Here is a 25289-nt window from a genome sequence, read left to right on the forward strand (position 1 = left end):
CACCACGCTCTCGATCCTCTGGGACAACTTTTTTCTTAAAAGGGACATCCTGAGGAACATTCTAAAGCAAACTTGCCAAAAAAAAGGTTGGCCCTACTGACAAAATGGCGGACATTTTGATTGTCAGGTTAGTCGAAGTCGCTGATTTTGATTTCCAACATAGGACTCGAACGAAATTTTTTGAACTGGACAGAGCTAGATTGAAAAGGCGTGCCAAAATTCATCTCCGGCCAAAATTTCAAACACTGAAGCGCTTTTTTAGATTTTTGGTGAATTTTTAAACGTCAAATTTGAGCCAAAAATCAGGGGGAAACATTCAAATTTTACCAAATTGACTAAGAAAGCTGAAATTTGGGATATATCCTATTTTCGAACTGCCAAATCGATTGACAACGGTTTCAAACCGTTTTGAGCAGTTTTGGAGCCTCCAGCAACTTTTTGGAAATTACTGGAGCCTCCGGCAGATTTTTCAATGCTCGAAATTTTCATAGTTAGAATTTCCTACTCTGTTAGGTACAATTTTATAGAAATTTAGAGCATTAAAAAATCTGCCGGAGGCTCCAGCAATTTCCAAAAAGTCGCTGGAGGCTCCAAAACGACTGGAAATCCAACTGCAGTCGACTTCGTATCGTATTGAAATTAGTTTGCAGAATGAATTTCGGCTTTACAACTGCATTTGGAATTTCAAAAATCTGCTGGAGGCTCCATTAATTTCAAAAAACTCGCTGGAGTGTCTAAAATTAACTGAAATTGTAGTGGGAGAAAATTACAGCCTTTTCTCCTACTTTAGTGGGAGAAAATAATTTTCTTCCGTCACTTCAGCAGGGAGAAACCAATTTATGAATTTTTCTATCTCCTATATACTGGGAGAAATTTATTTCGTCGTATTCCTGTCACCTAACGTGGGAGAAAATAATCATGTCTCTATACAGATTCGATTTTCTCCGATCTTTTAGGTGAATGTACATTTTTCTGTCCCCTTAGCGGCAGATATTTGACCATTTTAATGACCATTTATTACGTCAGAGACCAAATGCGACATTTTTCCCAACCTATCAAGTGGTGGTGGCGCCTGCGGCCAGTTACAGTCGCGATAGTATCGAATATCGGCGATTATACAGGACTAGAACTTCGTACTTCCGGTGGTGGCGCCGAGTTTGCCTCCACTTCCGATATATTGACCAATGACAGTCAAGTTTTCCACGAATATCGCCGATTACACACGAATATGACGTAATATTTCACTCGTACTAGGTAGTAGGGTGCGTTATCTCCGCGGCCGGTATAAGATAGCGCCGGATAACGCCGCGTGCCGCGTTCAGCGCGTGCACCACTTACTCCTCCCCGATTTTCGTCTTCCGCAGGCTATAAAACGTCCGGTCCGAGACAGAAATCCTCAGTATTAGAATGAAGCGCCATAGCTTTATCTAATGCTCGCTAACCGGCACACAAGCGCCATAGCTTCGGTTAGCTACTAATGAGTCGTTCTTCAAGAATTTGTAATTCACATTACAAGTTGTTAGTTGGTAAGTACTACAACTTCCGATGTCGTCATTTCATCTACTTGGATTGATCTGCAGCTCAATCCAAGAGACATATTTAGATCCAGTACAGTTCGTGTTCAAGTTAAGTAGGCAATTCGGTCATACGAAACCTACGATACTAAATGGATCAGACATCCACGACTCGGGCATTTTCGTCGCCATAGACGATTCTTGTCCTTAACACTGTTTCCATTGAGGATAAGTTTTCGATTCTCGTCTGTCTCGGATCGATTTCTGACAATTTAGTACAGAGGTAGGCACTTTAGGGCTTTTCTTTTCCTTTTTTTCCCCAAATTTCCTTTATTCTGATAAGTTATTTTGATAAGTTTATTCTGATAAGTTTTATTCTGATAAGTTCTCCCTTTCCCAATAAAAAATCCCTTTATTCTGATAAGTTAGTTTATAAGTACACAAATCAAAAAGGACAATTCGTCATAGAATGTCAATAATTTCTCTTGGCCTTTAAATATATATTATAATATGCATTCGAGTTCTTTTTCTTATTTATTCACATTTATCGAATTTGTCATTTATTCAACTTGGTATTTCATTCCATCTTCTACACAAGTAAGTATTTCTACGAAACAAGTAAGTATTTCTTCAGTATGAGTAGATATGGTACTCTGGCATTGTGATGTACAATTATCGTGATTTGCTCGAAGTTATTTCACCCCACGTGAATATAAATAAATTTAAATTATGGTGGGAATTAGGAATAATTCCTTGTCCGCGATTCATACGACCCTAAGATCATACACTGAGCTAACTTACGAATGGCGAGAGATATTAATTATATGCGCTTGAAACACATCCATTAGAACCAGGAGAGTGCATAATAGGATATCCAGTACACTTAAGTGGATATGAGGTTATTAGTTACAATTAAGTTGTGTATCGTCGGCTCTCATATCTTCAAAGAAATCAGAAATTTTTCCTTTTGGAAAATTTCTGGGAAATTTCAAGAGTCAAAAACTTCAAAACCTCAAAACGAAAAATTTTCTGAATTTTTTGTTTTATGGTAGTTTTTGATTGGGTTCCAGTTTTTTCTCCCACCACAAAATCCACCTGCAGTCGACTTCATATCGTATTGAAATTAGTTTGCAGAATGAATTTCGGCTTTACAATTGCATTTGAAATTTCAAAAATCTGCTGGAGGCTCCAGTAGTTTCAAAAAAAGTTGCTGGAAGCTTTAAAACGACTTAAAATCCACTTGTAGTCAACTTCATATTGTATTTAAATTAGTTTGCAGAATGAATTTCGGCTTTACAACTACATTTGAAATTTCAAAAATTTGCTGGAGAGTCCAAAACGACTTGAAATCTACCTCCAGTCGACTTCATAGTGTATTGAAATTAGGTTACAGAATGAATTTCGGCTTTACAACTGCATTTGAAATTTCAAAAATCTGCTGGAGGCTCCAGTAATTTCAAGAAACTCGCTGGAGAGTCCAAAACTATCTGAAATCCATCCGCAATCGACTTCATATCGTATTGAAATTAGTTTGCAGAATGAATTTCGGCTTTACAACTGCATTTGAAATTTCAAAAATCTGCTGGAGGCTCCAGTAGTTTCAAAAAAAGTTGCTGGAAGCTCTAAAATGACTTGAAATCCACCTGTAGTCGACTTCGTATCGTATTGAAATTGATTTGCAGAATGAATTTCGGCTTTACAACTGCACTTAAAATTTCAAAAATCTGCTGGTGGCTCCAGTAATTTCAAAAAAGTCGCTGGAGTCTCCAAAATGACTTAAAATCCACTTGCAGTCAACTTCATATTGTATTTAAATTAGTTTGCAGAATGAATTTCGGCTTTACAACTGCATTTGAAATTTCAAAAATCTGCTGGAGGCTCCAGTAGTTTCAAAAAAAGTCGCTGGAGTCTCCAAAACAACTTAAAATCTACCTCCAGTCGACTTCGTATCGTATTGAAATTAGTTTGCAGAATGAATTTCAGCTTTACAACTTCATTTGGAATTTCAAAAATCTGCTGGAGGCTCCAGTAATTTCAATAAAGTCGCTAGAAGCTCTAAAGTGACTTGAAATCCACCTGCAGTCGACTTCGTATCGTATTGAAATTGATTTGCAGAATGAATTTCGGGTTTACAACTGCATTTGAAATTTCAAAAATCTGCTGGAGGCTCCAGTAATTTCAAAATAGTTGCTGGAGTCTCCAAAACGACTTAAATTCTACCTCCAGTCGACTTCATAGCGTATTGAAATTAGTTTACAGAATGAATTTCGGCTTTCCAGCTGTAGGTAAGTATTTAATGAAATTTTGTGGAAATTCAAGTTTCAAAAATCTACTGGAGGCTCCAAAAATTCTCAAAAAGTTACTGGAGACTCCAAAATGACTCGGAACTAAACCAGCAGTCGACTTGATTGCGTGTTCAAGTTGGAGTGCAGCGTGAATTTCGCATTTCCTACTTCATTTGCAAGTTTCAAAAATCTGCTGGAGGCTCCAAAACTGCTCCAAACGGTTTGAAACTGTTTCCAATCGATTTAGCTGGTCGAAAAAAGGATTAAGCTGAATTGCAGAATTCTAGGGCAATTAGGGTAACACTTGATTTTTTTCTCATTTTTGGCTGAAATTTAATTTCTAAAATTTCCCTGGTTCTGCCAAAAAGCTCAAAGTTTCCTAGATAACGAAGCTTTTTGTAAAAAAGTAGAACTTTCATGGGTAAAAAAGCCACGTCGATTAAAATAAACGAACTTATCGTGATCCGTGATTGCTTGGCATTAAAGTAAAAAGCTCAATTTTAAAAAGTTCATTATTTGCTCCTCAATAATAAAATTAGAAGGTTCTGTAATACTTGAACTTTTGAATCAATTTTGCGAGCTTTAGAGAGCTTTTTAGGCTGTACGAACTGTCCGAATGAGGGAGTTTTTGGGTACGGAAAATCCGTTTCCGGTGTTGGTTCTTTCAAAAAGCTCAAAGTTCTCTCGAAAACGAAGCTTTTGTTCAAAAAAGTTGAACTTTCAGGTAGAAAAAAGCTCGATTGACTGAAATAAACGAGCTTGACGTGATCAGCGATGCTGAATTAGTGATAATCGACTATTCGTACAGGCTATTTGGCTTTCATTTGGCTAAAAAGCTCAATTTTAAAAAAGTACAAATTTTACAATTTTGATCATTTTCGAGCATATTAGATGCTAAATGAGACCAATTTGATTAGGAGAATATAGAGTATTAGGAGGTTCGATGCTCCTAATACTCGAACTTTCGAATCAATTTTGCGAGTTTTAGAGAGCTTTTCTGAGTGTACGAACTGAACGAATAGGGGGGTTTTTGGGTACGGCGAATTCGTTTCCGGTGTTGGATCTGCCAAAAAGCTCAAAGTTCCGTTGAAAATGAAGCTTTTTTTCATAAAAGTTGAACTTTCAGGTAGAAAAAAGCTCGATCGACTAAAATAAACGAGCTTGACGTGATCAGCGATGCCGAATTAGTGATAATTGACTATTCGTACAGGCAATTTGGCTTTTATTCGGCTGAAAATCTCAATTTTGAAATAGTTGACATTTGCTAATTTCAGTCATTTTTGAGTACATTTGATGTTAAATGAGACCAATTTCATTGAGAGAATATAGAGTATTAGGAGGTTCGATGCTCCCAATACTCGAACTTTCGAATCAATTTTGCGAGCTTTAGAGAGCTTTTCAGACTGTACGAACTGAACGAATGGGGGGGGTTTGGGTTCGGCGAATTCGTTTCTGGTGCTGGTTCTACCAAAAAGCTCAAAGTTCTCTCTGAAATGAAGCTTTTTTTCATAAAATTTGAACTTTCAGCTGGAACAAAGCTCGCTCGATCAAAACTAACGAGCTTGACGTGATCAGCGATGCCGAATTAGTGATAATCGACTATTCGTACAACCAATTTAACTTTCATTCGGCTAAAAAGCTCAATTTTTGAAAAGCACGAATTTTCCATTTTTTGTCATTTTTGAGTGTATTAGATGTTAAATGAGACCAATTTCATTAGGAGAATATGGAGTATTAGAAGGTTCGATACTCCTAATACTTGAACTTTCGAATCAATTTTGCGAGCTTTAGAGAGCTTTTCAGACTGTACGAACTGTACAAATAGGGGGGTTTTTGGGTACTGCGAATTCGTTTCCGGGGTTGGTTTTGCCGAAAAGCTCGAAGTTCCGTCTAAATAAAGCTTTTTTTTCAAAAAAGTTGAACTTTCAGGTGGAAAAAAGCTCGATCGACTAAAATAAACGAGATTGACGTGATCAGCGATGATTAATTAGTGATAATCGACTATTCGTACAAGCTGTTTGCCTTTCATTCTGCTAAAAAGCTCAATTTTGAAGACAACAAATTTTGAAAAAAATGATGCAGCGCTCCAGGTGGCAGAAAATGGAACTTCTTTTGTTATCGTCTAAAAGAAGATGTAAATACGTTTTTCTATATCTCGAAATCGAAATTACAAAAGAACTTCTCATTTTCACCACCTGAAGCGCTGCATCGTAAATTTTGAACTTTCGAATCAATTTTGCGAGCTTTAGAGAGCTTTATAGACTGTACGAACCATCCGTAGTGGGGGGGGGGGGGTTCACTCTATGAGAATCCGATTCTGGCGTTGGTTCTGTCAAAAAGCTCAAAGTTTTGTCAAAAATGAAACTTTTTTCAAAAAAGTTGAACTTTCAGGTACCGAAAAGCTTGATCGACTAAAATAAACGAGCTTGACATGATCAGCGATGCTTAGTTAGTGATGATCGACTATTCGTACACGCTATTTAGCTTTCATTTGACCAAAAAGTTCAAGCTTAAAAAAGTTTATAATTGGAAGTTCAACTCCTAATACCTACTTGAACTTTTGAAAAATTTTTGTGAGCTTTAGAGAGCTTTTCAGACTGTACGAGATGTAGTTATGGGCATTTTGAAACCCGGAGAATACATTTCAGGTGTTGCTTTATCAAAAAGCTCAAAGTTTCCTGGATAATGATTGAAGCTTTTTGTAGAAAAGTTGAACTTTCACAAAGCCATTTTTCCGGAAAAGTTGATACTATGTCTCATGGTAAATCTTTATCCCTTCCCACCCGCTAAAAAAACTGTATTTTTGTTCCTGTCAAGTTGACTAATTTTTTCAATATTGAATAAAAAACAGAATCAAAAATCAATTGCACAATATTTACATTCAAGTATCCGAACCTGAGAGAAAAAAAGGAGAATGACTCTTAAGAGGGAGGGTATAAAATTTTGAGTGCATCATTCAATTCATCCGCCAAGGGTCCTCAACCGACCCAGAGCGTACTAATTGTTGGAGCGAAAAAGACCGACTTGCTCCCAAACATTGAGCATTGTTCGAAAAAACTGAAAAACTTAGATACATAGAATAAATTAGGCATATTATATGAATAACTTTCTAATAATCTTGATTTTGTTTCTCATGTTACAGATTGACCGCAAGGCAACGTGGGCAAACTACACGACTACACGTCTTCAGCAGCACATTCTCATCGAAAGGATTTCTCCATGGAGCAGCTTGTTAAAAAGTGGAAATGGGAATATCTAGGAGGACTCATCAAAGCCATCCAAGAATTTTCTCAACAAAATGAAACTATTAATTAATGGCCAGTTGGACCAGCAGTTCGTAAGCTTCGTGAGAAACTCGTATTTGGCCGATGATATAGACGCATCTTGAAGTCATCTACAGTCGCAGTCGATAATTGGTCACTTATGGTTTAATTTTAATTATAAAAATTGCAATCCGTACCTACCTTTGTTTGTACACAAATGAAAAATGATTGAGCTAAATATTTTATGTAATCTCTTGATAAACATTGTAAATAATATTGTATTCTCAAGCATTGTTATTTTAATAAATTGTTGATTTTTATGTGTTTTTTGTGCAACTATTTCTTAGTAAACTTTTCTGTCGAATAAATAATTTCAGAATTTATTTTTTTATGAAACCTGCTTTAATTTAGCGACGTAAACTGTAATTTCAGCTCATTTCCAAATTTGGGCACTCCTCCTCTAAAGCCCCTTTTGATTTCAGCGCCGAAATTGTATCAAATTCGTGCTGAGGAGATTCAAAAACATAGAATTCGATACCTCACATATATGTTATTCAGGCTAATTTTCCAAATTCGTCACTCATCAGAACATCGTAATTACCTAAAATTTGTAATTAGCGTCTTAAAATCAGAATAAGAACTCATTAAAGTGTAATAATAACGTCAAAATCGCAATCAGCGACCTCAAATTAGTATGTACTCGATAATTTGGAAAAAATTCCTTCATACTAATCGTAATAAATAAATTTGCTGGTGAAAAATTACAATAATACGCCTGCAAAAATAACGATACGCAACACATTTGAAAACGACCGAAATTGGTTCGAATTATTTTCAACGGACTTGCAGCGCTATCTATCGGAATAAAAAAGAAACTTTGTTCTGTTTTATGAAATCGCGAGTTGAAATTTGGCGATTCGAGTGCTAGATATGCGCGTGGCGCTATCTATCGGAATATTACGGAACTACTTAAAACAGAACACTCGAAAACCCATTTCTATCCTTTTTTTCGTTGTAGTTCCGAAGTATTCCGATAGATAGCGCCACGCGCATATCTAGCGCTCATTTCGCCAAATTTTAACTCGCGTTTTTATAAAACAGAACAAAGTTTCTTTCTTATACCGATAGATAGCGCTGTAAGTCCGTTGAAAATGGAAATTACAACCATTTGAGATGGAATTTATTAAAAATTAATGCGTACTTACTAATTCGAGGTCGCTGATCTCGATTTCGATGTTATTATTGAATATTGAGGAGGTTTTACGCTAATATGGGGACGCTGATTATAAATTTGAGGTTATTTATGATGTTTTAATGAGAAACAAAATGCTGGTGAAGTGATCTATTAAGAGATAGAAAATTTAAAATCCTTCCACAAACGTAAAAGAAATTACTGTGGGATAAATCAAAGCCGTGGAGTTCAAATTTACGATTTACTTTATTCAGGGATGCCAACTTACCGGATTAAAAACCGTTACGTATTATTTTATTAATTGATGATCACATTTGTGGAAAAACGCCACGTTTCGAATAATTTTTATGCCTTGAAAGTAGGCAATTTCTTCGACACAATTTCAAAAAATCACATTTTTCTGCATTTAAACACCTTTTACAAACGTAAAAAAATTATCTTGGGGTAAGTGGAGGCCCCGGAGTTCAAATTTACAATTTATTTCATTCAGGGATACCAACTTACCGGATTAAAATCCATTTGTATTCTTAATTATATTGACGATCACATTTGCTGAAAAACTTCACGTTTCGAGTAATTTTTCTGCCTTGAGAATAGGCAACTTCTTCGACGCAATCGAATAACATCACGTTTTTCTCCATTTAAAACCCTTTTACAAACGTGAAAGAAATTATTGTAGGGTAAATCGATGACCCGGAGTTCGAATTTACAATTTATTTCATCCAGGGATACCAACTTACCGAATTAAAATCCATTTGTATGCTTTATCAATATTGATGATCACATTTGCTGGAAAACTCCACGTTTCGAGTAATTTTCCTGCCTTGAGAGTTGGCAACTTCTTTGACGCAATCGAATGAAATCACGTATTCCTCCATTTAAAACCCTTTTACAAACGTAAAAAAAATTATCTTAGGGTAAATTGAGGCCCCTGAGTCAAAATTTACAATTTATTTCAGTCAGGGATACCAACTTACCGGATTAAAATCCATTTTTGTACTCTTTATTAATATTGACGATCACATTTGTTGAAAAACGCCACATTTCAAGTAATCTTTATGCCTTGAGAGTAGGCAACTTCTTTGACGCAATCGAATGAAATCACGTATTCCTCCATTTAAAACCCTTCTACAAACGTAAACAAAATTATCTTAGGGTAAATCGAGGCTCCCGAGTTCAAATTTACAATTTATTTCAGTCAGGAATACCAACTTACCCGATTAAAAACAGTTTCATATCGATAATTTGGTGCTAAAAATTTAATTGCCTGAAAAACTCCACGTTTTGAATGATTTTTGCGCCTTGAGAGTAGGCAATTTATTTGGCGTTCGAATATTTTACGTCTTTTTCAATTTTAAAGCCTTTTTATAGCGTAAAAATAGCAATTTCAAAGTGAAATAGGGGCCCTGAGTTCAAATTTTCAATTTCTTTCAGTCAAGGATGCCAACTTTTATTTTGAGTGAACCGGTTTCAAGAATCAGAATCATCGCCTTTTTAAACACATATCTGCGTTTTTACTCGCTTTTGTTTCGGTTTACAGCATATTTTCTATCTGAATGAGACGAACACAACAGCTCCGGCGCCATCTACTTTTGAAGAATGGTGTTGTTCGGTGTAATGGTTATAAAAAGAACGGCATGACAGAAGCTGTTCTAACGAACGTACAGTTCGAGCGTCCTCTGTAATGAAATTCTTCGTAAAAGAAATCGCTAGTTGACTGGTGAATCGTCAAGATGGTGTTTGAGTTCTGTTGCTTCAGCGAACGAATTATGAACTACGTATCTATGTACTTAGAAAACGAAACAAAACTCATTTTTCATTCCATCCAACTTTTATAAAATTGAAATAAACAATCGAGTGAAAATAATAAATAATTTTTTTATTGGCTAAAAATGTAAGTATTTTTTTGTTGATTTGAAATAACCTGAAGTACACATAACTACGAGTAAAAACAATTTCAACACGAGAATTTGTCGAAGAAGACGAAGAAGAACAAACATTCACAACACAAGTGCCCTTTTATAGGCGAGTAAAAAATAAATACTCGTAATAATTGACCTTCGAGAAATGGAATTCTTAAATAAATACGAATAAAACGCTACAACAAAATGAACACATTTAAAACACAACACTGGGAACGATAATATTAATAGGTAATAAATAAATAATATCACACGAATGGATTTTAAAAACTGTACGTCGTTTACTTCTTGAACAACGAATTACTCTTGACTCTTTTCTTAATCTCATCTTTCGCAGTCGGTTTCGTTAACCAAGCAGGCATTTCTAATTTAAGAGAACCGCTATTGAATGTATTGAGACTACTTGACGAAGCAGCAGCGTTATTTCCAATAGGACTAACATCATCGTCATCTGAATCGGTATCGTATTGGATTTTAGGATTAAATTTGACCCTTTTCACTTCCGGAGGCGCAGTAACTCTTTGATCAGGTACGTGAGTTGGAGGCTGCTGAGGAACAGGAGGCGTTGGTTCTTTGGTCGTTTGGGAAAGCTGATCCAGAGGAATGCTTTCGAATAACTCGTCGCTAATATTACCCCAATAATCGTCGTCGATGTTTACTGGTTGTGGTTTTGAGGCAGGTTTCGACGATGGTTCCATATCTGGTATTTCGAGATCGTCGTCGTCACCGGAAGGAAATTCGACTCGATTGTTGGCAGGATTTCTATCGTCTTCGAAATCAGTCAGATCTTCGTCTTCGGTGTTATTCGAATTGACGTTGATATTGCTATGTAGATTCGGTCGGAAAGAAGGAGCGTAAGTTGTAGATCTTCCTGCAGGGATAGATTCGTCTTCGAAATCTGTCAGGTCATCGTCGTCGTAGAAATTCGCACCGTATCTCGTATTAATATTCGTTTTCTTTGTTTGATTCGGCCTGGTTGAAGGAACAAAGTTGGTGGATTTTCCGGTGCTGAGAGAATCGTCTTCGAAATCAGTCAGATCGTTGTCTTGGTTGTGGTTGTGATTCGTTGGGTATTTCGAGATTACGTTAGTATTTGTTCGGTTTGCAGGCAGGTAGTTATCGGTGGTTGAATGGTTTGGAACGAAATCAGAGTCGTCTGGGAATTCGAAATCCATCGAATCAGGATCGTCTTCGGCTTGATACTGATTAATGCTGACCTGGGTTTTGGAGTAATCCGGCATGTTATCGAAAAATCTGAAAATTATGAACGATTAATGAAATGAGTAAGGAGTTGGAAGATCAGATCGATCGATGAAATAAGTATTTAATCAGTTATCTTACTCGGGATTAATATTATCGAAATCGTCGGCATCTTCGAATTGAATTTGATTAACGAAATCCGGATCGGTGGTTTGGCCACAGAATTCGCGTACTTTCTGAATAATATGATTGCCGAATTTTTGCAATTTTGCCTCGTTAAATTCACCGACTGTGAAAGGGAAAAAATAGAAATGAATTTTATGAATTATTTATTCAATATTATATTATGTACTCGTATCTTTGCTTAAATGAGACTTACTTTGAGCCAAATCGGCGATCGTTGAAGGCTTTTGAGTAGCGATTTTATGAAGAGCGATATCGGTAGCGATCATATGAGGCGAACAATTATAATCTTGGGCCAATTCATCTCGTAATCTTTTCAAAACACTGAATAAAGCTGCTTGCTGTTCTCGTTCCTTGTTGACCTGTTTGCTTTTCTGATTAACTTCCGAAGATCCGCCGCTGCTGCCAGGTCTGTCAGTTTCTCTGTTTGGAAATTAATTATTTAATCACTCAGTTTAGAAATTCTCACATTTAATAGTCTGCAGTGCAACGGGCAGAAAGTAATCGGTTGGATTTTTGTGGCAAAATAAAACGCGATCGAATTTTAAAATCTTGTTAGAATTTCAAGTTCCAAAGTGTTTTTTTTCGATTTTTGGTGAATTTTTCAAAATCAAATTTAGGTCAAAAATGAGGAAAAAAATCAAAATGTTACCAAATTGACCAAGAAAGCTGAAATTTGGGATATAATCTATTTTCGACACGCCGAATCGATTGGAAACAGTTTGAACCCATTTTGAGCAGTTGTGAACCCCCCAGTAGATTTTCGAAACTCGAAATTCCCACAAAATTTCATCAAATGTAGTTGGAAAGCCGAAATTCATTCTGCAAACTAATTTCAATACGCTATCAATACGCTACGAAGTCTACTGCAGGTCGATTTTAAGTCGTTTTGGAGCATACAGCGACTTTTTGAAAATTACTGGAGCCTCCAGTAGATTTTTGAAAATCGAAATTTCCCAAAATTTCATCAAATGGAGTTGGAAAGCCGAAATACATTCTGCAAACTAATTTCAATACGCTACGAAGTCAACTGCAGGTGGATTTTAAGTCGTTTTGGAGCCTCCAGCGACTTTTTGGAAATTGCTGGAGCCTCCAGCAGATTTTTCAACGCTCGAAATTTCTATAAAATGTTACCAAACAGAGTTGGTAATTCTACCTATGCAGATTTCGAGCATTGAAAAATCTTCTGGAGGCTCCAGTAACTTTCAAAAAGTCGCTGGAGGCTCCAGAACTGCTCAAAACGGTTTGAAACTGTATCCAATCGATTTGGCAGGTCGAAAAAAAGGTATAATCTTAAATTTCAGCTTTCTAGGTCAATTTGGTAAAATTTTGATTTCCCCCCCCCCTCATTTTTGGCTCAAATGTGATGTTTAAAAATTCACCAAAAACCTAAAAAAGTCCATTAGCGCTTGAAATTTTGACCGGTGATGAATTTTGGCATGCTCTTTCGATCTAGCTCAGTCCAGTAAAATCAAAAGTTCACCAAATTGACAAAAAAAGCTGAAATTTGAGATATACCCGATTTTCGACATGCCAAATCGATTGGAAACGGTTTCAAACCGTTTTCAGCAGTTCTGGAGCCTCCAGCAGATTTTTGAAACCCGAAATTCGCACAAAATTTCACGAAATTCATTCTGCAGACAGAACTAATTTCAATACGCTACGAAGTCGACTGCAGATGGATTCTAAGTCGTTTTGGAGCCTACAGCGACTTTTTGAAAATTACTGGAGCCTCCAGTAGATTTTTGAAACTTGAAATTTCCCAAAATTTCATCAAATGGAGATGGAAAGACAAAGTTCATTCTGCAAACTAATTTCAATACGCTACGAAGTCGACTGCTGGTGGATTTAAAGTCATTTTGGAGCCTCCTGCGACTTTTTGAAAGGTTGTATGGCGTTTTTTGAAAAATTGAAATTTCTAAAAAGTAGCTGGAAGCTTCAAAACCATTTGAAACCACCATGAAGTCGACTTCATCTCGTATTGAAATTAGTTTGCGAAGTAAATTTCAGCTTGCTAATAACTCCATTTGATAAAATGTTGTGGGAATCTCAAGTTTCAAAAATCTGGTGACTCCAGTAATTTTCAAAAAGTTGCTGGAGGCTCCAAAACGACTTGAAATTTGCTTGCAGTCGACTTCGTAGCGTATTGAAATTAGTTCTCAGAATGAATTTCGGCTTTCCATCTCCATTTGATGAAATTTTGTGAAATTTCTAGTTTCAAAAATCTGCTGGAGGCTCCAGAAGTGCTCAAAACGGGTTCAAACAGTTTCCAATCGATTTGGCGTGTCGAAAATAGGGTACATCTCAAATTTCAGCTTTCTCGGTCAATTTGGTAAAATTTTGGTTTTTTTCCTCATTTTTGGCCTAAATTTGATTTTCAAAAATTCACCAAAAATCGAAAAAAGCACTTTAGCACTTGAAATTCTGACAGGTGATACATTTTTGCCTGATCTTTCGATCTACCTTTGTACGGTTTAGAAAATATCGACTCAATCCAATCACATCGTCTTACATTTTTTAATGTTGAACAGTCGATTTTTAATTTTTTTTTTCAAATGATGATTCTGAAGGATTTTCATGAAAAATATTAATCATTTCCTAAAATTTTGCACTTTTTCTTTTTTACACGACAAATCTTTTGGCCATTTTCGCCCAAAAAAGTGACAAAAAGTGACTTGCAAGGGAATTTAAGTGACCGAATTTCATGCCTGGTAATACGACCCACAAAAATGGGTTAAAATTTCGATAGAAAATCAAAAATTTCCATCGAATCTTTTTTTGAGCACTTTTGAAGAATTTTGAGCTGATGTGAGCATTGAGTCTATTTTTCGGTCAGTTATGAAAAATTTTCAGCTCATTTTGATAGATCGCATAACACTTTTTTTCATAAATAGTAAAAATCGTGACCCAATTGTGAGCTCAAATTTTTCCAAAAATGCCCGAAAAAAATTCCCAATTTTCTGCCCAAATTTCAACCCATTGATAAGGTGTCATTTTGTTTTTTTTTTTTTCAACCAATTGTAGGAAAATCAGAAATTTCCAGATCTTTTTTGAGAATTTCTGAAGAATAATTTTGAACTAAAATAAAATTGGTGCAAATTTCTACAAAAAAACAAAAAGTTGTGACCCAATTTTGGTCACTTCGAAAATTTAACTCATTTTGACAAGTCGTATGCGTATTACAATTTTTCAAAAATTCCAAAAATCATGACTCAATTTTCTACAGTCTCATGACTCATATTTAAAAAATTCCAAAAATCAAGACTTGATTGGATTAAATTTTTTTTGTCAAATACGTGAAATTCTCCTGAAATTTCGTGTCATTTTGATGAAAATTCATAAAATTATGACCCAATTTTGGACTTGAAATTCTTCAAAAATACTCGTGGATAATATTTTTATCGCAATATGTACATTATTCGAACGTCTCCCAAAAGATTTAACCCACTTTGATCAATCGCATGACACTTTTTCGAAAATTTCCAAAATTATCAGCAAATTTTTGGACTTAAAATTCTTCAAAAAAGCTTAAAAATATTTTCATCGAAATATTTGAAGTACTCGCGAAATTTCAACCCATTTTGATAAGTTGTAAGGTAGACTGAAATTTTTGGACAGAAAAAATTCCACCCAAATTCGATATTTAGACTGTAGACGACCAGGTTAGAAAAATAGTACGTATTACTGGAGCATGCATAGACTTACATTGGTAACTTTGGCTTTTTCTTGAATAACATTTCTATCTCAGCAGTCGGTATCAATTTAACACCACAATCTTCTCCCCTGAAAATAAAAAAAATAATAATTCACCGTAAGTCATACTTCAGCAAACAAATTAGTATTTGTAAATTCGAGTAACGAACGCTCACTTGGTAATGAATTTTTTGCCAATTTCCGTAATTGCGACTGTACTAGCTAAGAAAGTTGGTTTTCTAGCACCGAATCCCGAATTACAGGAGATCTCTTTCAAAAGACCGTCTCTCAAGCATAATCGTCCTATAAAAAAAACAACAAAAAAATACTTGACATTTCGGAATACCAAATCAGAATACAATCTGTGATCAATTTTTCGTACCTAGAGCTTTCCACGCTACTTCTGAATTCGCTTTACCGCTTCCATAAAGTGGATTGTTTAAATAAGAAGCGTAAATCTTCGGATCCTTCATACCACGTATGAATTTAATCGGAATTCCTAATCCAAATCGGCCATTGAATAGTTCCATCACTTGAAGAAAAAGTTTCGCTTCCTCTACAACGCTTATCTGAGGTTTCGAAGTTTTACCCGTTCTCAGTCTAAAAATTAAACACGATTAATTCACGATCGGTGATCAATAACTAAACGTAGAATAAATGATCGAAGGACGTACTGCCTGGCGCAATTATCGCAACAATTGGCGCTCAAAGTTGTCGGTAAATCGGGAGCAGTTTCGGTAAAGTACGAAAGCAACAGTTGCCGGCGACATTCTCGTGTTTGTAAGTATTGCTGCATCAGTCTGACCATTCTTTCGCGGTGATCTCGAATGCTAGCGTTTGTCGAACCGGTATTCGTGAAGTATCTGAAGGAGAGAAAACGTACGTTAAAATATCGTCCCAGGGATGTGTACATTTAACACTGTGAAATTAATTCTAGAACCTCTGTAAGGAGAAATCCGAGTCAGCGAAGTATACGTGGCAAGTTGAAGGTAACCCATCGCGTCCAGCTCGGCCTACTTCTTGATAATATGATTCTATATCTTTAGGAGCACCGTAGTGTATCACACATCGAACATCTGTACCGAAAAATCAAATCTTTAATCATTGCTGTAACAGTTTCGGTCTCAAAAGAGAAATATACATACTTGGTTTATCGATTCCCATTCCAAAAGCCACTGTAGCAACAACGACCGGTAACTGATCTTTAACGAACTCCTCATGCACCGATTGTCTGGTCTTGAGTGATAAATCAGCGTGATATGGAGCGCATCTTATTCCATGAGCTAATACATTACGCATAGAATTAAAAAACAGTGCTTGAAAAGTGATCTGAACGATGATCACTTACAGTTCAAATCTTCGGCTACTTTTTCTGTCGCTTTTTTCGTCGGACAATAGATTATAGTCGGTCCGGGGAATTTATACGTGAATCCTTTTCCTTGAACGAGCAGTTTTTCTATATCACGAAATACGTCGTTTGTTTTCGTAGATACGGCGAAATACAAATTAGGACGATCGAATCCGGTACAGATGACTTGAGCGTTCCTGTAAAGTAATCCAGAATTAGGAACGAGTTTTCGAGCGAATAATTGATCAGAATGAGAGTTCTTACCTTAAATTCAACGATTTACATATATCTAGTTTAACTTGAGGAGTCGCAGATGCGGTCACAGCCAGTATAGGAACGTTACTGATTATTCTTCTGATGTTTCCAAGTTGCCTGGAGTTGGAATGTGTTTTTTAGCGAGTTGAAAAAAGTAATTCAGAGTTGGTTAAATATTATTTACCGGTAAGAAGGTCGAAAATCGTGGCCCCATTGACTGACACAATGAGCTTCGTCGATCGCTATCAACGTTATGTTCACGGTTCGTTCTATTTTCAGTAGTAGTTCGCGATTACCATCGGAAATGAACCATTCGGGAGTAATATACAATACACGACAATCACCACGAAGTACATCTTGTAGTGATTTAGCTCTAGCAGTCTGAGCACTGCCGAAGTAGCACGCTGGTATATTAGACATCTAGCGAACAAATTTTAGATCGAGTTAATGTGTTTCGTTCGATTCGCTCGTAGTGATTTGATCGTGAGTGAACATACTTGTAGTGAAAGAACTTGATCTTGCATCAAAGATATCAGAGGTGAAATCACAATCGACAATCCGTTTCGGTAAACTGCGGGATATTGGTAACATAAACTTTTACCGTAGCCAGTCGCCATCACTACGCAGTTGTCTTGTTTTTTCTGTAACACCAACGAGCTCGTTATTCATTATTTCATAAGAAAGTGATTCAACAGTATGATGTGATAGTTACCTCGAGTAGAGAATGGATTATTTTCCATTGCATCGGTCTGAATTGAGTGTGACCGAAGTATTTACGCAGAGTATTCAGATGATCGGCCGAAGGCTCTGGTATGCTCATTTTGGAAGGATTTTTCTTCAACGCTGACTACAATTGGAATTTAAACGCGATTAAAATCATATTTCATTCGTAATAATTATATTAAAACACTCACTAAACGAAATACTTGAACTAATTTTTCTCTTTTTCATCAAAAGCAATTTTTTTGCGCGGATTTTGATTCGAATTTCGAAGGAGAACGCGGATTCAAATTCCGAATAAATAATGGCCTGGTGGGTTTTAGCCAATCGATGTCTTTGAACGTATAGTTACATTTTTGGCTTGTAGGAGCGCTAACATCAGACTATTTGAAAATCTAGTTTTACAATTTGAACGTGCTTATTTTCATGAGGAGGTATCACTGTAGGTGAAATTTTACACCTCATCATGAAAAATGATGCTAATTTATTTTCAAATTAGATTTTAATAATTTTGAGTTCATTTGATATTTTTTGTGATAAGTTATCAGTTCAATTACTTCAATTGAGCAATAAGTAATAAAATAATAGCTGAAATTTACCATAAAAACTGTCCATAAAAACGTATTTGTCAACTTTTCGCCTACATCTTGTTGATCTTGTCATAAATCGAACCAAGTAAGTACACTAAGTACTAAATAGTATTAATTCGTATACTCATTTCCTCACCCTGTATTGCTCATGCTCATATAGACACTGGACCTTATAATTGCTCATAATACTCATCTACTACTCTACCTTCGTTTTTCAGCTCTTGTCAAAATGGCATTCGCTTGTGTACCCTGCGTTGTAATCCCACTTCTGTTAATCATATGGAAATTCATCGAACCTTACGTACTCCGGTTCTGGAACCCATTCGCCAAAAAAGGAGAAACAGATTCGAATAAGCCAAAAGATATAACAGAATGTTCACTGTTCGCTTCGTGCCCCTGCATCAAGAAGAATAAAACTGAAGAAGTAACCGAACCGAAGGAAGGATTGGTTGACGATAAGAAAGATAATTAAATGGGTATTTTCGTCTCATGGAATGTGCATTACTGAAAACTTTGAGTTTGACACCCCCTAGCAGCCTTTAAAAAAGGGCTAGGGGCTGCGATTTGCGCCATTGATCATCCCTTCAGAACCAGAAGCTTTCCACAGGAACAATTTCAAAAAATCGCCGACCCCCCCCCCCCTTTAGCAGTTCTGAGTTCAGTGATTTCTTGGTCGAATTGAGGTGAAATGACCCATGTACAAATACAAAATTTTGATAATAGGTATCACGTATCACGTACCAATGATAAATTTAACAGACCTTTTATTTTATAGAAATGGATGGAATTCAGGGCTTAAAATGAAACCATTTGGATTTTATTGGTTGTTGTGGTAGGTGGTTTTTAAAGGACTCAAAAATAATGGTTTTTGGTTAGGCTTAGTATGTGGTTTTGGTTTTGTTTTTGTAATAATACTTTTTTTTGAGGTAGGTAGTGGTGGTTTTTGATATGAAAAACCATTTCAAATTTTTAAATAAATTTATCGAAAAACAAATTAAGGTAGCAGTAATGTCTGATTTGAGACCAAAAAAAAAACCAGAAAATTTCTATCACTGGTCTGGATTGAAAAAAAATCGCAGAAACCAAAAAGAACCATTTCATGAATTGGTTGTTATTGGTCATGGTTACTTTTGAAAATTGAAATGGTTCTTGTTGTGGTGCCTGTGGTTGTGGTTTTCTCCAAAGAACACAACTTTTTGGTAGTTTGGGTTTTTTCAAATCCAATTTTTTCCTCAACATATTATTGGTTTTTTGTTGTTGTTGTTTTTGAAATGTACAAAAAGAAGTTGAAATGGTTGTGGTAGTGGCAGGGATGAGGCCCCAAACGATTTTTTTTCGGGTTCCGGGGCTTGGGCTATCAATCAAAAATTTCTTAGGTCTTTGACTTGGATCAATGGATTGAGGCCCAGGAAACTTTGGGTTTGGGTTTCAGGGCTCAGTGTCCAGGTTTTGAATGAAGTGTTCAGGGCTTTCTGAGGATTTTTGGGGCTTGAAAGTTGAAATTGCAATTTTAGTGAAATATAAAGTAAAATGCTATTTGATTTTCTGTTGAAAAAAAAAACATTTAAAGCGCAGATTCCGATTGCTTTTTTCAAAATTATTTGAATGGAACTGTTTTTTTTTTAAATCGCCAATCAGAATTAAATTTTTTTGGAATTTAATCAGGGGTTGAAACTGATTGAAAATTGATTTTTGGTTTTTGGTTTGGTTTCAATTTTCACCTTATGATAATTGGTTTTTTGGTTTTTGGTTTCAGTTGTTTGCTACCTTTATTTGGTTTTTTGGTTTTTGGTTACAGTTTTTTGCTACTTTTATTTGGTATTGGGTTTTTGGTTTCAGTTTTCAGGTTTGTTTTCCTGCCAATTATTGCATTATGCCCCCTAATTCTAGGTAGTATTAGTATTATTAATTATTGTATTCATTTCTACTAGTCAATTAATGCATAAAATGTCAAAACATTACACGTATTTTGACATTTCTGATGATTTAAATTTCAAATTTTTTATATTTGGTTTTTGGTTAAGTGGTTTTGATCAAATATTTTCATTTTTGGTTTTTGGTCAAGTGATTTTGATCAAATATTTTTTATTTTTGGTTTTGAGTTTTGCACAAAACAGATTTATATTTGGTTTTTCCTTCATTTTTGGTTTTGGGGTTTTTAACAGTTTCAACCCCTGAATTTAATTTTAATTTTTAATTACTTATTGTCCAAATTTTTCATATTTTCAAGTATCATTTTTCAAAGAACTATGAACTACCTACAGAATATAAATACTGTACCAAAAACCCCTCGAAATATTGAAACTTTTTGCTGAAGTTCTGAATTTTTTTTTTTGAAAATCATATTTTTTGACAATTGAGAGTTGAGTTGAGATGCACTGAATGGTAATTAAATTACAATAGAAATTTACAAAATTCAGACAAGCCCTGAAAAGCTCTTATCACAGTTTGGGTTTCGGGGCTCACCTTCTGGGCTTGGGAATATAAATTATAAATAATGTAGGTACTAGGTACCAAAAACCCCCTTGAAAGTTAAAATATTAAACTTTTTGCTGAAGTTGTAATTCTTTTTTTTGAAAATCATCTCTTTTGACTTTTGAGATGCACAGAATGGTAATTACACTAGAAATTTACAAAATTTACAAGCCCCAAAAAGCCCTGATCACAGTTTGGGTTTTGGGGCTCACGTTCTGGGCTTGGTATTCAGAGGAAACGGTTTAAGGCTTTGGGCCAGGGCTTTGTAGGTTAAAGCTTTTAAGGTTTTGGGGCTTGGACATTCGGGCTTCAAGGAAATAATCGGGGCTTTTTCGGTTTTCAGCCTTCGGGTCTTGGTCCTGGGCCGGGCTTCATCCCTGGGTAGTGGTTAAAACCAATTGAAAAACAATGGTTGTGGTGGTTTCATTTGGTTTTAGTTTTAGTGGTTTTAACTTTTAAGCCCTGTATACCTCACTTAAGCAACTTGTACATTTCCAGCGATATTATTTTTGTATCAAGAATATGTGGTGCTTGAACTTGAAGATACAAATCTTTGATGAGTATTTTGTTTAGTCAATTAGTGTGTTTGTTGTGTTAACTTGGTTTAGCTTTAACGTTTATCTACTTCAATGTATTATTATGGGTTTAAAATCATGTTTGAAAGTTTCGTTGAAATAGCATAACTTATTATTTTTGTACTTATTACATTTATTTTTATTATTTATTTGAAAATATAGTCTTATATATTATGGTTACCTAACTAATGAACTTATTTAAACGATAATTTATCGTGTTTGGGATATTTTTCCAGATCATTTTCTTATAATTGTATCGTTGACTCAACAATGTAAAGGCTGGAGTAGTTTCCTCTTATGCATTATCGATCTCGAAACTATCTCCTGGAATTCCAAAGGGAGTTGATGAACGAAACCTGTAGAAATAAGATATGCACTCTGCGTGAATTCCTAATCCCATTTTTTCATTCAATTAAGTAGGTAGCAATGCTAAGTATTTACTTCTCGTTTCCGAGCTAAATGGCGTTCCGGTGTATTTCTGTTTCTTCTGTCGATTACTTCGAATCTTCTGTAGAGCTTGCAAAAATATTCTCGTAGCGTTATTAATTTGTCTGTTGCTTAAGGTGACTACAAAAAAAATTATTTTCAGAAAATGCACATCTTCAATAAAATTAATTACATAATTTCTATCCAAGTGTTACCCAAGTTTGGAGCCACAGGAATAATCTCGTATTCGTAACGTTTGCGTTTGGATATCAAATTCCCATCAATTTGCAGGGTTTTCAAACGTCTCCAATTTCTTACAGCGTCACAAATATCTACCAAATTCGATAGTAAATTATTGCTGACGTCCAAGAATGTTAAATTGTACAAGGGGTGTAAATCTTTCAACGTTGTGATCCCATTATCTGATATGTTTAATTCTTGTAGAGATTTCTGTAAAGAAAAATTCTTGTACATGTTTTTCTGTCAGCTGATTGCTGAAAAAGCTTACCGATATTTCGACTATGGTGCCAGGATCAAAGCTCAGACTGGTTGCATCTTTCATGCATTGTTTTTGAATGTGAAGTGTTTCCAATTTGGGAACGTTCTTCAGACCATTGAGACGAGATATGTAATTGTATCCTAGGTATCTGTACCATTGTAAAATAATATTATTGTGTTTGAGATGAGGGCTGATGTCAAAAAATGAATCCTACTTACAAATGGGTCAAATTTGGAAGATCATTCAAATTCTGGGTATCGTTCAATTTATTCCATTGCAGGTATAAATGTGTAAGATTTTTCAGTTTGCATAATTGCCTAACGTCGTTGATTAAATTATTGTGTAAATAAGCCACACAGATTTTCGAATGGTTAGAGATGTCTTCCTAAGTGAAACATTGAAAACACCAGTGAAAATCTCAGTAGGAGAATTGCTCGTTGTAACCTTGCTATACTTACAATTTGATCTATTTTTCTGTTATTCGCGTATAAATGCGTCTGATTTGATTTCGATTTTTGCAATTTGCTGTTTTGATGTGTTTTCATTAATTCGTCGTTTAATTTTACCATTTTTGCATTATTTTCAACTGCTGGGTGAATTAATGTTGCCTGCTTTTATCGTGCATAGGTAGGTATCGATTTAATAAAATCAAGGGTGAAAAAATAAGAGAACGTTGCTTGGAGATACTTATTTTACTTCGTTTTTATGCCACTCAAGTTTGAACTTTGATTCAGTTTTTTATTAATTCAGATGATTTATTTTTATTATAAAAATACTTACATATGTAGAACAACATTATTACCTACGTTCCTGAATCAGGACTCAAGGTTCCTTGGGAACAAATTTATTTAAATCTAAATCTGATAAAATTCCTTTGATATAGAACCTAGCAGATTTCTTATCCTTCGTAGGATTACTATTTTTTATTTCATATCCATTATCAGTGTCGGTAGGTTTATATTTTGCTACGTATATGTCATAAGTGTTTCTGAAAAATGCTTTGACACGTTCTCCTTTGAGAAGAGATAGACTTCTATTGTGAGATCGACAGTTGATAATTGTAAAATTGTATAGGAATTTTTCATTAGGCAACTTGATTTTATTGATGATTTTCGTTTCAACCTGACAATCCTTTGAAACTGATTCATAAGCGATGGAAATATATTTTTTTCCTGGCTTTGTTATTTCTTTGTATAATGCGCATGCGCAAATTTCCTTTTTTACATCTTCGTTGTTTTGTAATTGGTCCTGGCAAAGTTTCATTCGGAATAAATTTATCACTGGAAGATTTTAGAATTTATTAGGTAGGTAATTGTTTTTTTTTCAGAAGTGCCTATATAGATTATACCTATAAGCAATGCTTTATTAACTTACTGGGTGTAACGAACATGGAAGCTGTTTCATCGGCGAATTGTTTAGCCATTTGACCTGTTTCGAAGGACTTGTATTCTTGTTCTAGGCATGTTTTTTTATCTGCTTTTACTGTCAGTATTTGTTTAAAGAAAAGTAACGCTAGAGTCGCGAACAATTTCATATTTCTTGATGACTTTGACTCGAGCTGTTTCGATTAAAGACTGAGAAAGCTGCCGAGTAAGTAATACCCATCTATTGGTTCGGTAATGAGACATTTTGTACCAAATGTTTGATTGCGGTTTGTTTTCATCAGCAAAACATGTGCATCTAATGTAAATTGTAATGAAGTTATGTCTGCGTTGATTATTAATGCATATGGTTGATTTTTCCAATTGAATTGTGGGTTGTTTCTTTTCAATTATTTACTGTTGCTTAGTTATGTATGTAGTGTATCAAGTAGATATTCGTGTGAAATGAAAAAAATTGATTTATCTATCTAGAAAATCTTCATTTCTCTTTTGAGAAAAATTTGCCTCGATCCCTCAAGTTGTGCTGGCCTTCTTGTGTAAAGCTGCCAAAATTGTAAAAAATGCAAAAATAATGTGCCTAAGTTGTTGAATTTTTGTTGAAAATTTCCCATTTCTGTGCCAAGACTCTTCACTTCCCTCATAAAAACAAAGTTGGTCCACTTGTACAGAGCTTCTAAAGTTTGCAAAAATTGTTGGGCAAAAAAATGAACCCTGTAAAAAGTTGTGGAAAATTCCTCATTTCTGGCCAGAATACTTTTTTCCCGGATACTTTCAGCATCAAAAGGTCCATAATGTATTTCTTGGGTCCCAAAATTTTCAAAAAATTGTCCCAAAATGGTTGAAAAATATGATTGGGTGTCCACATTTTTCAAAATTATGTTTTCGAATCACAAAAGTCTCATATCCTGAAATACCTAAGGGGTGATTGCAAGTCTCTGCATCCAGAAAAATATTTTTGGGCCCAAAATTCTCAAAAAGTTCCAAGTGAAGTTTTCTAGGATTTGGGCTTGTATTTCAAACCTGGGTTTTCAGAAGGGTATTTTTTAAGCCCAAAATTTTCAAAAAATTACCCAAAAATGGTTGGAAAATGCAACTGGGCAGCAACAAATTACAAATCGAGTGTCCTATAGTTTAACACAATTTGGAGACTGCGCATCTAAAATCGTAGGTATTTCTTGGACCTAAAATTTTTAAAAAATTGTCCAAAAGTAACCGAAAAAATGGGGTTGGGCAGTTAAGACTTTGGGAATTGTATTTTCTAGTTTCATTCGATTCTTGAGCCCAAAATTATCGAAAAAATTCCAAAAATGGCCTAACAATACGATTGGACTGCCGCAACTTTCGGAATTTTGTGAAACTCGACTTCTGACAAGAAAAGAGGATTTCCATAAGTTGCAGCTGCACAATCAAATTTTTTGGAAATTTTTGTTGGCAAAATTGGTCTCGTAACGATAACTGTAACGTTTTATTTCGATAACTTTTAGTTTTTATTTTTAATAAAAAATAAAATTCGTTTCGCGAATTCTAAATATCGCTGGTTACGTATTAAATGGTTTTTTGTTCTTTTCGTAAAATCGCGTAAACTGTTGGCTGTTAAATTATCGTCGTATATTCGTTGTTTTCGTTAGTTATTAAGTTCGTTCGCGTTAATATTATTCTTGTCTTCGTAAAGTAAAGTCGTCGAGCATTTTGCTCAATTTCTTTTGTCTGGTTTATTGATCGTTAGGTCAATGACCGTTTAAAATAAATATTTATTTATTTTGTTGA

General features: G+C 35.2%; 2 protein-coding genes and 1 long non-coding RNA gene across 4 annotated transcripts in view; 1 reads left to right on the top strand and 2 right to left on the bottom strand.

The window, feature by feature from the left end:
* LOC135848556 (uncharacterized) overlaps window positions 1–7388 on the top strand; it is a 133672-nt gene extending 126284 nt beyond the window's left edge. For both annotated transcript variants that reach the window (XR_010559384.1, XR_010559383.1), the window contains one exon: window positions 6942–7388. This is a non-coding gene — a long non-coding RNA (uncharacterized LOC135848556). The remainder of the gene's footprint in view (window positions 1–6941) is intronic.
* A 2724-nt stretch (window positions 7389–10112) lies between these two features.
* On the bottom strand, window positions 10113–17859 carry LOC135846994 (bifunctional 3'-5' exonuclease/ATP-dependent helicase WRN-like). Its single transcript, XM_065366370.1, has 14 exons — window positions 17568–17859; window positions 17353–17496; window positions 17040–17275; window positions 16865–16972; window positions 16601–16797; window positions 16398–16535; window positions 16193–16328; window positions 15927–16115; window positions 15635–15852; window positions 15429–15555; window positions 15265–15342; window positions 11756–11982; window positions 11518–11665; window positions 10113–11430 (listed from the first exon to the last, which is right to left on the bottom strand). The coding sequence occupies exons 1-14, from the start codon at window positions 17673–17675 to the stop codon at window positions 10458–10460; spliced, it is 3027 nt and encodes a 1008-aa protein (XP_065222442.1). The 5' UTR covers window positions 17676–17859; the 3' UTR covers window positions 10113–10457.
* A 3620-nt stretch (window positions 17860–21479) lies between these two features.
* Window positions 21480–22115, bottom strand: LOC135846635 (uncharacterized). The gene is made up of 3 exons (XM_065365838.1): window positions 21857–22115; window positions 21657–21782; window positions 21480–21571 (listed from the first exon to the last, which is right to left on the bottom strand). The coding sequence occupies exons 1-3, from the start codon at window positions 22113–22115 to the stop codon at window positions 21480–21482; spliced, it is 477 nt and encodes a 158-aa protein (XP_065221910.1).
* Between the last annotated feature and the right edge of the window lie 3174 nt (window positions 22116–25289).

This window comes from Planococcus citri, chromosome 5 (assembly GCF_950023065.1).
Source record: "Planococcus citri chromosome 5, ihPlaCitr1.1, whole genome shotgun sequence".
Lineage (NCBI taxonomy): Eukaryota > Metazoa > Arthropoda > Insecta > Hemiptera > Pseudococcidae > Planococcus > Planococcus citri.